At 54.7% G+C, this 13,580-nt stretch overlaps 1 protein-coding gene across 1 annotated transcript in view; it reads right to left on the bottom strand.

The window, feature by feature from the left end:
• LOC128720816 (1-phosphatidylinositol 4,5-bisphosphate phosphodiesterase epsilon-1-like) overlaps nucleotides 1–11,412 on the bottom strand; it is an 18,617-nt gene extending 7,205 nt beyond the window's left edge. The window contains exons 1-7 of the mRNA XM_053814513.1: nucleotides 10,741–11,412; nucleotides 5,567–5,713; nucleotides 5,308–5,453; nucleotides 3,725–3,848; nucleotides 3,002–3,646; nucleotides 732–876; nucleotides 1–653 (exon numbers count right to left, since the gene is read on the bottom strand). The exon at nucleotides 1–653 is cut by the window's left edge and continues 182 nt beyond it. Coding sequence (XP_053670488.1) covers nucleotides 1–653; nucleotides 732–876; nucleotides 3,002–3,646; nucleotides 3,725–3,848; nucleotides 5,308–5,453; nucleotides 5,567–5,713; nucleotides 10,741–11,412 — 2,532 coding nt within the window. The remainder of the gene's footprint in view (nucleotides 654–731; nucleotides 877–3,001; nucleotides 3,647–3,724; nucleotides 3,849–5,307; nucleotides 5,454–5,566; nucleotides 5,714–10,740) is intronic.
• Nucleotides 11,413–13,580: the final 2,168 nt, after the last annotated feature.

The raw sequence follows: 13,580 nt of genomic DNA on the forward strand, positions 1-13,580 counted from the left end.
TGTCGTATCCCCACCACTACCACCCGTTGGACCCGCGTTGGCCTGATTCAGCAGGTTCACGACGGAACGCTTCTTGCGGATCTTCGTCGTCGATGAGTCCTTTTTCGCGCCAACCGCTCCACTCGGCTCACTCGTGTCGTTGAGCTGCGAACCAGACCACGATTTAATCGAGGACAATCCGTAACAACGCCCACCGAACGCTTTGATCGCGTCCGCCACCGATGGTTCGCTGCAGGCGCCCTCCTCGAAGTACAGCTGAATGTAGAGCTCCTTCAGCCACAGCATCGACCGGTCAATCAGGATCTGCTGTCGCCGGATACCACGCAGCATCCAGTTCAAACCGACGTACCACGCCCGGCACAGCATCGGCGGGCACAGGATGCACAGGATCCGGTTCTCGCTCGCCGAGTTGCCGTACAACAACGTCACGCAGCACTCGACGTGCGTGAGCCCGAAGCGCTTGCCAGCCGCAAGGATCTCCGCGTCATACTCGTGGTTCCGCGAGCCCATGTTAATCTCCTTGATCGTGCCGAGATCCAGCATCCCTTCGTCCAGGTTCTGGCACTGACCCTCCAGCTCACCGACGTTCGATGCATAGCGATTGGCGAACTTCCACGCCACTATCTCCTCCGGGTTGACGTTAAGGCTAAAGTCTACACGACAACAAGGGGGAAACACGGACTCGGTAAGTGACGAGATACAAGCCAAATGGAAGGGTCCTTCGATCGTACCTTGCTGGGACTTGATGCGCCGCCAGGCCGTCCTTTGCCACGAGACAAACGAACAGGATCGCTCCAGCCGCAGGTACACGTACGACGACCGATCCGACGGTGTTTCCGGTTCCCACAGCACGCACGTCGTACCGTGGTGCAGGATCTGTGCAGGACAACGGGAGCATAATGTATTGCATGTGTGTTTATGGTACGGGGCCCGTTCGGTCCCGAAATATGATTGAAAGCCCTCCACACCGTCCGGTTTGGCTCGCGGGGGAAACTCGGGACGGGCTCGGAAAATGTCATAATTTGTAATTCATTAAACCACCGCCAGCATTACCACGCCTTGGGACTTCGGTGAATCCGGGCGAAAGCGAGGACACGGAACATGGGAGACGGGTTGTGCGGCGCAAAACCGACATTAATGTAGGTCACACAATAATTCGATATTTGCGATGATTGAAATTGATGTCGTTTCACCGAACGAGAGAGAGAGAGAGAGAAAGAGAGAGAGAAAGTGAGCGAGATGGAGCGTGCGCATGGCACGCGCTCCTGCACATGATGTGGCGCACCGATAAATGGGATTGATGCCCGGTGAAAAGGACTCGTGGTGTGGGGTGGCTCGTTTTGCGAAATGGCCTGTGAATGTCCTTTGGGTCTGAGGGGTTTGGGGAATGGGGTGGGTGGTGTGTTTCATGGGGGGTTTCGAGCGAACTGTGACAAATAGCGCTCACCGAGGCCGTTTTGTTGCCATCCTCAAGGACTGCGTGGGCAAAAAAGGACGCTACTCATCGACCGGGTGCAGGATTCGAATCCCGGTCGTGAGCGCACACAATAGGGCGGGTGGCTCCGGGGCCACTATGGCCGAAACCCAACCACCCACTCTGAATTGACAGGTGTCGCTGGTTTCGCTCGCGTGACGGTTTCGATGATGGCTCTTTGTTCGGGGGCGGAATTTGGTGCGTTTTGGGACCAGCCAGTGATGGCTGGATCGCTCGTCCGCTCGAGGTCACCAAGGGAACGCTGTTAGCCACACACACACTGACACCTGCCACTCGAGGACATCCCGAACAGACCCTTCAGGGTGGTGGTGGCAGGATAAAGAGTATTCGCTCGGTGTGCGCTTCTTATCATAATGATACATCTAATAACTGCACGATAGATGAGCCGTAGGCTGGAAGGAGCTCACTTTTCTCACCCACCCCCCCCCACGGCAGCTCAATCGTAATTGATTCCGGAAGCTGCAAGCGCCTCCGGAGGGGTTGAAATATTAGTGCCATAAATTTCAACCATCCATCGCCGGCGTAAGGATGCGCGTTATCGCACGGTTCCGGCCGCACTCGTGCAGCACCAATTCGCAATGCAGCTGGGCTTGGGTTGGCTTCATCAGCAGGGGGTGGTGCCTGTGGGAGATGGAATCGATCGATCGCCGGAGTCCACGGACGGCCGGGAGTGTGAAAGGTTCGTCATATTTCCCCCGTCGTACTCGCCGGTGCTGGATGGCGTTATCATTCCATCCGCGCTCCCGGGAAATGGGATTCAATTTGGCTAAGTAGCCTCGATTCTTCTGCGCGTTGGCTGATTGATGGGATCTTTTGGTGGGGTGCGAGGGCGAGGGTCTGCATTTCTCGTGATGGCTTATGGCGGATATGGGTGGAAGCCGATGGTAAGCGTTTGCCTTTTCAGAGCTTTTCAAAAAGCTCCTTTAAGGTGGGATCACACTAAACACTTTGCCCTATAAATGAGCAGCACCAAAAGGTTAATTTGCGGCTGATTAATTTGTGACCCCACCCACACACGTGGCACAATTCCGACCTTTAGCAATGGGTGGAAAATTTCCTTCCCGACCGAGGTCGGATGCTTGCCATTCAGCGGCGAGAGATCAAACTGCTCGAATGCGGTTTGACCTATCTGCAAACGACTTTAACGTTGCCTAGCAACGGGCACCGAAGCAACCGACCGCGCTACATGTCTGTTTGTGAACCACGCGATTTAGTTCACCCCCGCGTTTGGTACGAACCTGTCATGCCAGAAGCCATGCTGAAATCACGATGAGACCATTGAAACCATTGAAACGATACACCGCCCGATTGGTTCAGCCTGTTGTGGGACGATTTGACATTTTTGCGCATTTCAAACGCCCCACCTGAAGCATGGCAATTACCGCAAATATTTGCATTCGGCGCCATTTTGTAAACGCTCTCCCCCACGCGGGAGCTGACATTTAACGATTTACGAGGAACGACGCCCGACGGAGCCCTAGCGCGAACATTCAACTCTCCACTCACCTGCAGCACGTGGTGATCGATGGCGTTGGTTTTCCTCGACGACAGCGGTATGATGCTGATGCCGTGGTCGTTGAACAGCGGCTGCACCGGGTTGTAGTTGCCGATCTCCACCTCGTAGTCTTCCTCCTGCTCCTGCAGGTTCGACGGTTGGTAGATGTAGAGTGGGGTTTTCGTTTGCCGCGGGCTGTTGGCCGCCGCCCGTAGGTACTCCAGTAGGCTGTGTGGCAGCTCCCGGCACAGCTGGTCGTGGTGTTCGACGAACGCCACCAACCGGCCGGTTGCCAGCTCCGTCCGTTGCCGGATCTGCTCGAGCAGGTCCTCGTGCGAATCCTCGCCATCGTCCACCGATCCGGGGCTGTCGCGTTCGTCCGATCGAAGCAGTGGTTCCGTCGATTCATCCGACGGTAGGTCCGGTGGTTCCACCGGTACGGGTGTTCGTGGTCGCAAGTCAACCGGAAGTGCCAGTGGGAGCAGTTTCGCGATGAACGCATCATCCTCACACGGTGCGACCGGTTTGGGGTCACCTAAGAAGTACTTTTCCACCGGATTGTCGCCACCGTCCGTGGGTGGGATGGTTAGTAGCAGCGTTTTGATCTCGTCGACGTGATTCCGGAAGTACGGTATCATCCGGCACGTGGAAATGCCCTGCAGGGGGGGTTCGAGGGAAGGGAAAATGTTAAAACATCCGCTTCGCGAGGGTCGAGAAAAGCCGATTCGACTCACCAGAGCCCGCGTGACCGCGTTGTCATACTCGCAGCTATCGAACACGGTCGTAAGAAACTCGTACACCGTGTTCCGGCCCGTGCGATCGGTGGCCGATGTCCAGAATGCTTCCTTTTTGATTGATCTATAAATAAAGCCGCACGGGAAGGCTGTAGAGCGCTGTTCCGCCTGTTCGCCGGAACCGTGCATCGAACACGACGCCGAACCGCGCGAAAGGGATGCTTTGGGTGGGAGGAAAATGATAAAAAACCAAAAAAAAACGAAAGAAACCGATGGCGATGGCCAATTTCCCACGGTCCTGAGGGGTCCTCGGGCACGAGATCCGTAAGGGAGGCGGAGTGTCCTTTTTTTTTCTTATATATTTTCATCTACCAGTCCAGGGGTTCCGGCCCGGTTGGGTGACCCGGTTGGGCGTAATGTAATTATAATTCACATTTATAGACCCGAGCGTCCCCCTTTCGGCAAGGCCAGCTCCGTGTAGTCCCACAGAAACGAAAGTCCCCCCCCGGCGCGTGGGTGGTGAGATGAAACGAAAGAAAAAGGAAAAGGATGGACCCCGTGACGCCACCGCGCAAGGCGTAACCGAATAATGTTGCCCCATCGGCGTTGGAGGCTCGACACGGATTTGCAAAGAAAAACACCTCGACGAGCGGCGAGCGACGAGAAAGGGCCTGCCCTGAAGGCCCGGATGATGGGGCGACGGAAGCAAGTAGTTTCCGCCGGCCTACAACGGTCAAATGCTGCTGGAGGCCGAAAGAAACCCCTGCTTCCGGTTCGTCCTCTCGATGGTGGCGTACCGCGCCTGGGGCGCGCTTCCTTTTGCAACCGCTCGTTCGCTTTCCGCGACACACGAAACACAATAAACAACCCCAGTTCTCCACCAGTCCACCTCCTAAAGGCCAACCGGGTGAAAGCGGACACTACGTAACCGACGGACTCGGTAAGGACTCTTGACTCTCGGGAGCCCGCACTCGCAATGTTTCGTTATGCCACTGGCTTGGGTATTCTTCGGAGCACTACGGGGAAGCGAAGGAATGGACGAAACGGAAGACATCACGAGGTAGATAACTAAAAAAAAACCCCATCCCCATCTAAATTTGAAATGCAACACTCCCCCCATCGATGTGTGAGAATGAAAGAGAGAGAGATAGATGGCTGAAAAACCGCACTCGAAGCATCTCGCGGACTCCTTGGATTGCATTCGGACGGAAGCATTGACGGGAGCGTGGCTAAAGCAAAAACGAACGAAAAAAAAAACCTAACCGAGCAGCCTACTAGATGCGAGTCCTGACCAAGCAGTGAACCCAGCGCGACGGGGATCGTGCCTCTCGAGCCTAATTAAATGATGTCCGTCCGCCGAGCGCAGCTCCTTGCTTTTCCACACGATATAAATAACACCATTAAAGCGCCGGACGGACAAAAGTGTAGTTGTGTGTAAATATAAAAAAAACACCACCTCGGGGAAAAATAAGCCGGAAATATGGAAAAAATGGAGCATAATAGGAATGGGAAGCAAACAGCAAACGAACGGGGGAGGAAAAACGAAAAACGAAAAACGAACACGAACACGAAAACAAACTCACTTCAGACCATCCACTATCTCTTTAGCACCATTGAAGTTTCCGATATTCCAGCATGAAATAGCAACACGCAACAGACATGCAAAGGCCGCTTTTCGTTCGTCTTGTGTACCTTGTGAGAGCACAATATAGTTGGTCCACGCGCTGGTCTGTTTGCGGTGATGGGAAGGAAAAGTAGAAAAAAAAATACAAACAGGCATGAGACGATCAGCAAACGAACGCACCCCAAATGAAGGCTGCTTTTTCCGTGGGCGCAACTTACCTCATCGAATCGTTTGCGTATGGGATTCAGTGACGATATAAAGCTACTAAAAGGCGACTGGGAGCCGCCGGTTTCGGGGCCACCGGCGCCGTACCGTTCCTTCTTCAGCTCGAGGAGCGCCTCGTTTATGAAATCCACCGGCGATACCTACCGAAAAAAAAAACCGAAACGTTAACCATTTCCTTCGACCAGGAACAGCGCCAGATCGGTGGCATTTTCAAGGCCCCCGGGAAGCTGCGCCAATCTAATCGATACGTGTGGCCCCGGAAACAAAATGTGACGGGTGGGGGAGCCGAAAAACGCTCGGTCGCTTTCGGGTGAAAAACGGTGAATACCAAATCGCCCCGTGTCGGCTGGCGCGAGAGCTGGTTTGAAGATCTGGCACGTGCGAGTGTTCGCGTAACGCCATGCGGCATCCGTTCGCGCAAGACGGTCGCACCATCTTGCGTTCGGTTCGCTCGGCACACCCGGGAGGGTGTAATAAAAGCGCCCGAGAAGTTCGTTGTAAATTTGAGCCGTGGAGCGTGGCGTGTGGAAAGAGCACCACCAAACGGCTAGTCGTTTTCATTATGAATCATTTGTGTGCGATGGGAGCGCGTCCTTGCGGTCCTTGCCGGAACGGAACGGAACGTGACCGAACCGGGAAAAACCCTGACTTGCGTTTGGGAGCGAGTTTTCCACGGTACCGCTACGGTGACGGTGGTGGCGTGTTTCCTTTCCACGTGTGCGTGTACACACGGTTGGCCATTTTGTCATTTTTGTGCCAGGACGTTTGGTGCGGACCCCCGGACCTGCTGCTAATCTTCCGGCTACCCGAACACACACACACACCCATGCTCCATTCTAAAGACAGGGAGGTCGTGTTAGCTCGCCTTGATTTGAGATTTCCATTTACTGTAAAACCCTCGGTCTCGGGTGCAGGTGTTCACCGCCTGGAGGGAGACATTCACAGCTTGCAGCAGCAGCACGGACAAAAGGCTTGGCCAGCGTACGGCATGAGTCACGCCCGAAAGCACATTGGCACATTGGCACCAAACATCGAAATGAAAGGGAAAGGGGGGGGGGGGGGGCTAAAGATATTGGCCCCTCACCCCAAACCCCACCCATAAAATCTCATGTGGCTTTTGCCGGGTTTTGGGGCGTTTGGGCTTCCGAGTAGACTGGCTGGCGTTGGGTTTTATGGGCATGGAAAAGCGCTCTCGGTGAGCTTTTCCAGGGGGTGGGAAATGGGTGGGCATGCCTTGCGGAACAATGAACCGATGAAATTGCCATCCTCCGTCCCTCCCCCTTTCTCTCTCTCTCTCTCTCTCCTAAAAAGCCTCCGTTGATGGTCGCTTATCGGGGTGGCTTTTTCCTGAGCATGCGATATAAAACAAAATCGCCCGTAAGCTTGCACTACCAGGACCCGGCCCGAAGTGATTGGCTAAACGTGGGGGAGCGTTTCAGTGCCCCCCCCCCCAGGCCATGCCGGAAGGCCATGATAGCGTAGCCTCAAGGCCGGCCGTTGGAAATTGCGCTTCAAATGATTTATCTTCCGCCCGGAACCGGAACACACTCGCTCTCGCCCAGCTGGGAGATGAATAAATTATGCTATAAAATTCCGAAACGCACCGCACATTGCTGCTATTGCGTGTGTGTGTTTGTTTTGGGGTCTCCCCCCCCCCCAACCCCAAACCCCCAGTTGCTCCGTTCCCTTTCTATAACCATACGCCAGAGAGTGAGTGGCGGCTCTTTATTTATGGCCGATTGATGATAATTTCAATTTTTAATTACATTCAGCTGGGTCGCACTCATTACCGGGAAAGCTTCACGCGGACGCAAGGTGGATAGTTTGTCTTGCTTTCCCTTTTTTTCCCCATTCGCTTCCATTGTTTGCCATGCCAGCAGACATACCGCAGTGGGAGTGGTGCCCTTTTGGTGCGGTCCTTGATAAACAAGCGGCCCAGGACGCTGCGGCTCTCGAACGGGATCGGGATTAAATGGGTGCATGGCGCGCGAAAGCAGGCGCCAAGGCAATCAATTTCGGGCAATTGTCGGCTCGTTTGACCGACCTCTTTGGGCCCACCAAAGTGGGGCTTGTGTGTGAGAGTGTTTTTTTTTCCTTGCGAAAGGATCATGTCCCGTGCGCTTAAGACCGCCACCGAGGACCGACGGGTTTTTGGGAGCAATTGAATTGATTTTCGGTGCCACTTACGAGGCCAATCCTATTATGCTCACCACCGTCGTCGCTCACTCCGTTCCAGGCTCCATTAAATCAAGCAAACAGGCTGATCCGGAGGGAGCGGACATGGGCCCCTTTTGTGCCTTCTACGCCGTCGTCTCGACCGTAGTCCACCGATCGATTGATTATTGGCCAGTTTCCGGCAAACGCTGGGCAGACAATTATCCTGTGCGGCCTCGAGAATCGCATTCTCTGGCTGGCTGGGCAGACCACTCGCCGGAAAGTAGGACAATCTTCCCAAACCCCCAGGCCAGCCGTTCCGCTGTAGTCGGATTTCTTCTCCGTTTTTTTTTGTTTTGTTTGCGTGTGTTTATTATTGAATCATCGCACCCTGCGCCCCATCCGGATGGGGCTTTGTCAGCCAGCGGCATTGCTGTTACCATTATTGCTATTTTGTTGACACAATTCACTCGCTCATCCCCCAACCGGAGCAGCAGCAGCAGCATTCGAGATGCGGCACCCCGAGAAAACTCGATGGACCGATGGGGGTGGAATAACCGCCATCCCCGGGGTAAGGGGGGGTTGGCAGAAAACCGTAGAAACGGCTGAAACTGATTAATGATCTGGAAACCGAATCTTTTCCATGTCAATTTTGCATAACCACTCGGCTTCGTGCTGCGTCTCGTTCTGCCACACGCCCTCGAGCGTGGAATGGTGACAGCCGACTCGAGCCCGGGCCGGTGGGTGGAAATTTAAACGAATAAAAGTTTTCCTCCCAACGGAGAAACCGCCGGCAAGCACAGCGATTGTCCTTTGGTACGAGCTTTGGATGCTGCAAAATCCAGACTCGGTGCTCGGGTGGTGTGGCTTTTGGCATCCGTCGGTTCCGTTCGTTATTGATTGCATGGGCTGTTGCCTTCTTTTCCGTTCCCACTCCACGGTTTCTTACCCCTGGTTCAATCGAACGTTCCATTACGGCGGCTTGAGAAAGATGATCCGATAATCAGAGACATAATGAAGCTAATTAGTTTCACATTTAGTATTGTGATTTATTAGATCCGATTTCGTCTCTCGTGTTCGATCGGAGGGTGGGTTGTCAATAGAGTCGGAGGTTGGTCTCGTCCTAGTGCGATGTCGAGTGGAAAATCGTCTCCAGTAGCCCGGGAAAGGGGACCGGAAAAATGCTCCACACAACGCTCGAACCAACCGTCAACGTGACGCTGATGATGAAACTGGCAAATGCCTGGAAAACTTCCGCAAACTGTTACGTCCCCGAGGCTTTTGGGAGACGTTATATGGATGGGGGAAGGAGCCAGCTAGCTCCCTTCTTTCCCTTTTTTGTTTCTTTTCCACCCACGACCGCTGTCCTTTGCCGATGTCGTTACACAACGGCCACACGGTGTTGCCCGGTGGAAAAGCCCGTATTCAGCGAAAGCGAAAGATTTCCGCTTCGGCATCGGAAAAAGATAATTAATTTGAGCAAAACGCTTCGCCAGAATTTTCCACCACCACCACCACTAGCAGCGGTGTCCGCAAAGCGAAACACGTGATAAGAAAAGCTGTCCCCCTTAGTCCACCCGGGAAGGCAAAAGAAGTAGCCCCGGCTTGGGGCCCCGGGGATGCGTTCCGGAAAAATCGATCGTATCCGGTGTGGGTGGTTTGCGTTCCTGTTGCTTCGAGACCGAGGAAGGGAATCAAAAAAGGGAAAACAACACGGTTTGGGCGAAGCAATAAGCGTGCCAGCCGATGTTTCGCTCGATTCCAGCCGACGGTAATCGATAGTGGCAACGGACGGGCGAGCTTTTCAGCGTGGCACGCGCGCAATTTTAGGCAAAACGGAAATGGAACGCCACCGCACACGGTCATGTGGTTAGGCGTAGCACACCGACGGAGCCCAGCACCGTGGAAAACGGTGAAAATTCCAACCCAAACGGTAAAGTTTCCCTCTCGAACCGAACCCCCCGAAACAAGCCGGTCATTACGCCGTGGCCGAGAACCATGATTGAGCTGTTGCGAGGGCGTCCGGTCGGAGTTACCGGTGGTTAGTCTGTTGATTTTCCTCAACCCGACCGGACGAGAACTTTTCCGAGCGTAGCCCCCCTCTGGCTCGACAACAAAAAAGGATTAAAAGCCTCCACACAGAAAACCGCTCGTTCCGGGGCGCTTGCTACTCGGCGAGCTTTAGCTACTCGCTTAGGGTGGGCTAGGCTGTCAAATGATTGTCATCAGCGCGCAGTGTGCTTTTGTTCGGGAGGGAGCTGTCAAAAACGGACCAAACAAAAAAGCGAGAAGGAAAAGCCCCATCCAAGTAGCCTACTGCGATGGCAAGGACGGCTGACCGGGCCGCCTGCTAGATGAGCACATTTTCCGAGCGAGTTCACGACAAAAGGCACCCGGACCGTCGCGGGTATGCAACACAATGGTGGCACCGGCCGGAAAATGGGCACTCGGTTTCCGTCCGTCAATCGGCAGCCATTAATTGACCATGAACCGAGTGACCGAGGGTTGACGAAGCTGCGTGCGACGTGGCCACGTAAGATTTAGGCGGTTCCCGTATCTCAGGAGCCGTGTGGTTTGAGAGAGCGAGAGAAAAAAGGGCCTCGGGGATAAGTTATGCATTGAAAAGCGAGGCCAAACTTTCACCCGCACGATCGGTGGCTGGAAAAGCTTGGGGGGGGAAAAGTTTGCAAAATTAAACTGAATTTCAATCACGCAGCGTCGGTGGCAGCCAAGAGGTGAACTGAAAAACCCCGACCCCGGTGGTTTTCCGTTCATTTCGATCCATCACCGGGCAGCTGCCGGTGGTCCTGGAGTAAGGATTTCTTTTCCTCTCTCTCTGACCCTCTCTCTCTCTCTCTCGTTCTGCCCACTTTTCACCCACCTTAAGACGCGCGTTGCCTGTTGAATATTCAAGCCCGGCCAGAGCGCGGGGACGTAAACTCGATTATACGGCGCGGCGCGGCGATAAGCCGTGTGGAAAATGCATAATAAGCCGGAAGCCACGGTACCGTACCTGGTAGAACAGCTGGTACTCCATGTCGGTGATGCGCAGGGCGACCTCCTCGGGAAAGTGCAGTATGTTCTGCAGCTCCTCCAGCTCGCCCGAGAACGGCACAGCGGCCGCCGCTAGGGCCGCACCACCGCCCGAGATCGCGGAAAAGCTGGCCGCGGCGGCGGTGGCCGACGCCGCCACCGAGTGCTGCTGCTGCTGCTGTTGGTGGTGGTGCTGTTGGGCCGCCGAGGCCGCGGCCGGAGCCGTGGCCGCCGCCGTGGTCGCCGTCGTAGCCGTCGTTGCTGCTCCTTCTGCTCCTGCTGCTCCTGCTGCTGCTGCTGCTCCTGCTGCTGCTGGTGCTCCTGCTGCTGCTGCTGCTGCTGCCGAGAGGACTGCTGCTGGCAGATGGCCAGCGTGGCTTTGCGCTGCGTCGTCAGGATCAAGTACAGCATTCTTTCCGGGCGTCGGCTGGTCCTGCTCGCTACCCACCAATGGTTGCCGAATCGTTTCGCCCGCACGGCGGTCTATTATTCGCCTGCCGCCGGCCGTCGTTAGCTGGGCGGGCTGGTTAGCCGGGGGACCGTGGTGCGCCGTTGGGGTCGGACGGGCCGGTTCCGGTGCCAGAAGCAGTAGTAGCAGTAGCTTCTCTTCGTTTACGTTATCAAATGGAAGACTTGGAACAGCTTCACGCATGTTACGCTAATCGACGCCGGAGAAAATTTAATTTGACATCGTGTTTGTGTGCATGTGTGTGTGTGTGTGTTTATGTGTGCTTCTCGTGCTTAATATGCGTGTGTGTGTGTGTGTGTGTGTGTTTCTGTATGTGTGAAGAGATTTTTCTTCTTCCGCTGTATCCACGGCCGACGGTTTCCGGGTAGCACTGGCCCTTGAAGCGATTCAGGCGAGAGATTGATTCCTTCCGGTCCGGGCTTCCGGTTGCTTCTACCGCTTGCGGGGCCTTCTCGCGGGTGTCGGTGGTGCTGCTGGTGGTAGTGGAGAGTGCATCGAACGAAACTGCACACAAATCGCCCGGCCTCCATCCACCACCACGGCGGGAGGAGGAGTTTTCCGCGAGGCAATTCTACGACGCACCGTTCCAGCCTCCGTCGGCCCTCATTTCGCGTCGTCGGCGCCCAACTCGGGAGTGTTGCGGGATCGCGAAGCCTTTGGCAGCCTTTCTCACGCCGGATGGGGCTGGCTAGTGAGGGGGACGAGAATCAAGAACAAGTTAGCAACATTAATTAATTATTCACACGGGCTACGGGCGAAAAGGCTCGGTGGGCTTGTTTGCAGGACTTGTTGGTCTGCCTGTTAAACACTTAACGCGTGTAATTGCGCTGCAACCCGGGGAGGGGAGGGGAGGGGGCTTGCGGGTCGCGCTTCCTGTGGGTGGGTGTGGGGGGGGGAGGGTTTCAGGTGGGGTTCGAAAACGCACCCACATTCGGTGGGCCAAATCAACGGGCCCGCTTTTCCAGCCAAGTCAGTTGGCGCCCGGAATCAACGGGCGTGAGATAAACAGCTCGTGCGTGAACGACCCACCACCCCACGTGGGAGGGATTTTCCGATGCGGCAGGGCGTGGCGTAGCGTTCACTGAAACGTCTATTATTATTCTTCCGAAGCAGTTGACTCGGAATGAATCACGGTGGCAACAGCCCGGTTGCGGTGTAGAAATAGAATTATTCCGTCTTCCCAAAAAGGCGGCTTCGTTCGCTCGAAATTCGGTACAATTTCCCAAACACAAAACCCCAAACACAAAGTTTCCACGCTGCTGTTTTGGCAAAACCTCTCCACGCCTCTCACCTCCCCTTTTCCCACCCACAGCTATGGTGTCCGTAATGGACGGCCCGGTGTCCGTAGATGGGTTTGCATTTTGCACGTTTCCAGCATTAACCCAATAGAAAGCGGTGTTAATAGAATCAGCCAGAAGCCTCCCGTTCGCTACACTTTCCCTCAAACACCTCAATGGGGAATGCAGGGACGCTTGATGGAGCCGTGGAAACTTTTTGACAGCACGAAAAACGCGATCAATAAAGCTGCCACCAACCGCAGGTCCTTCCGTCCTTTTTGCGCGCCATCCGGATCCGGACGATAATCCACCGTCCACCGGGCTTGGTTTCGGTTCGCTCTTTTTTTCTTTTTTTGGCAACATCGGATCGAATCAAATTTATCGATTCCGATTCCGGCCACCGGAGTCGGGTGGGGTGCAAGGAACTTTTCCACTTTTCCATCGACTTAGCGTCCGTGGACGGTGGGTGGCAGGAAGCCCATGGCAAGCGGGAAGGGAGGCGTAATTTGTGTGAATGCATAAATGAAACCCTCGGTTAAAAACCCCGGAAATGGGGCGGTGAAAACACCAACCGGTGGGGAAAGCAGAACAGAAACAAGCGTACCTTCCAGAACGTAAACCGAAATAGCGCACCAAACCCTTGGGCCAGATCATGCCGTGGAAAAGTTAAACTGATTACGGACATACGGTCGGTTAAAAGACTCTTACAGTGAGAGAGCGAGAGAGAGCGAGAGAGAGCGAGAGAGAGTGAGAGAGAAACATCCACCCAACAACGCAGCAAGTGGCCGTTCAAATTCAAGCAGGAGTGCAATTTAAATAATCCTTGTCGCAGCAGCTTCTCGGAAAACAAGATCCCTGCTGGCGGGCCGAGCGAAAGAAGAAAAGGCAGAAGCAGCAAATAAAAAAGGCTGGGAAAATGAATGTCCAGGCCGGCTGCGGCTGATTGGAACGATTTCTCGACAAATATCGACAAAATGGGACGACTTCTTGCGAATCGAAACGGGATCGGCCAAATTGCAAAACCGACCACTTGGGCTCGTTCTCGGTTTATCCATTTTCCGAGAGTGTTGTGAG

This window comes from Anopheles nili, chromosome 2 (genome assembly GCF_943737925.1).
Source record: "Anopheles nili chromosome 2, idAnoNiliSN_F5_01, whole genome shotgun sequence".
NCBI classification, from domain to species: Eukaryota; Metazoa; Arthropoda; class Insecta; order Diptera; family Culicidae; genus Anopheles; species Anopheles nili.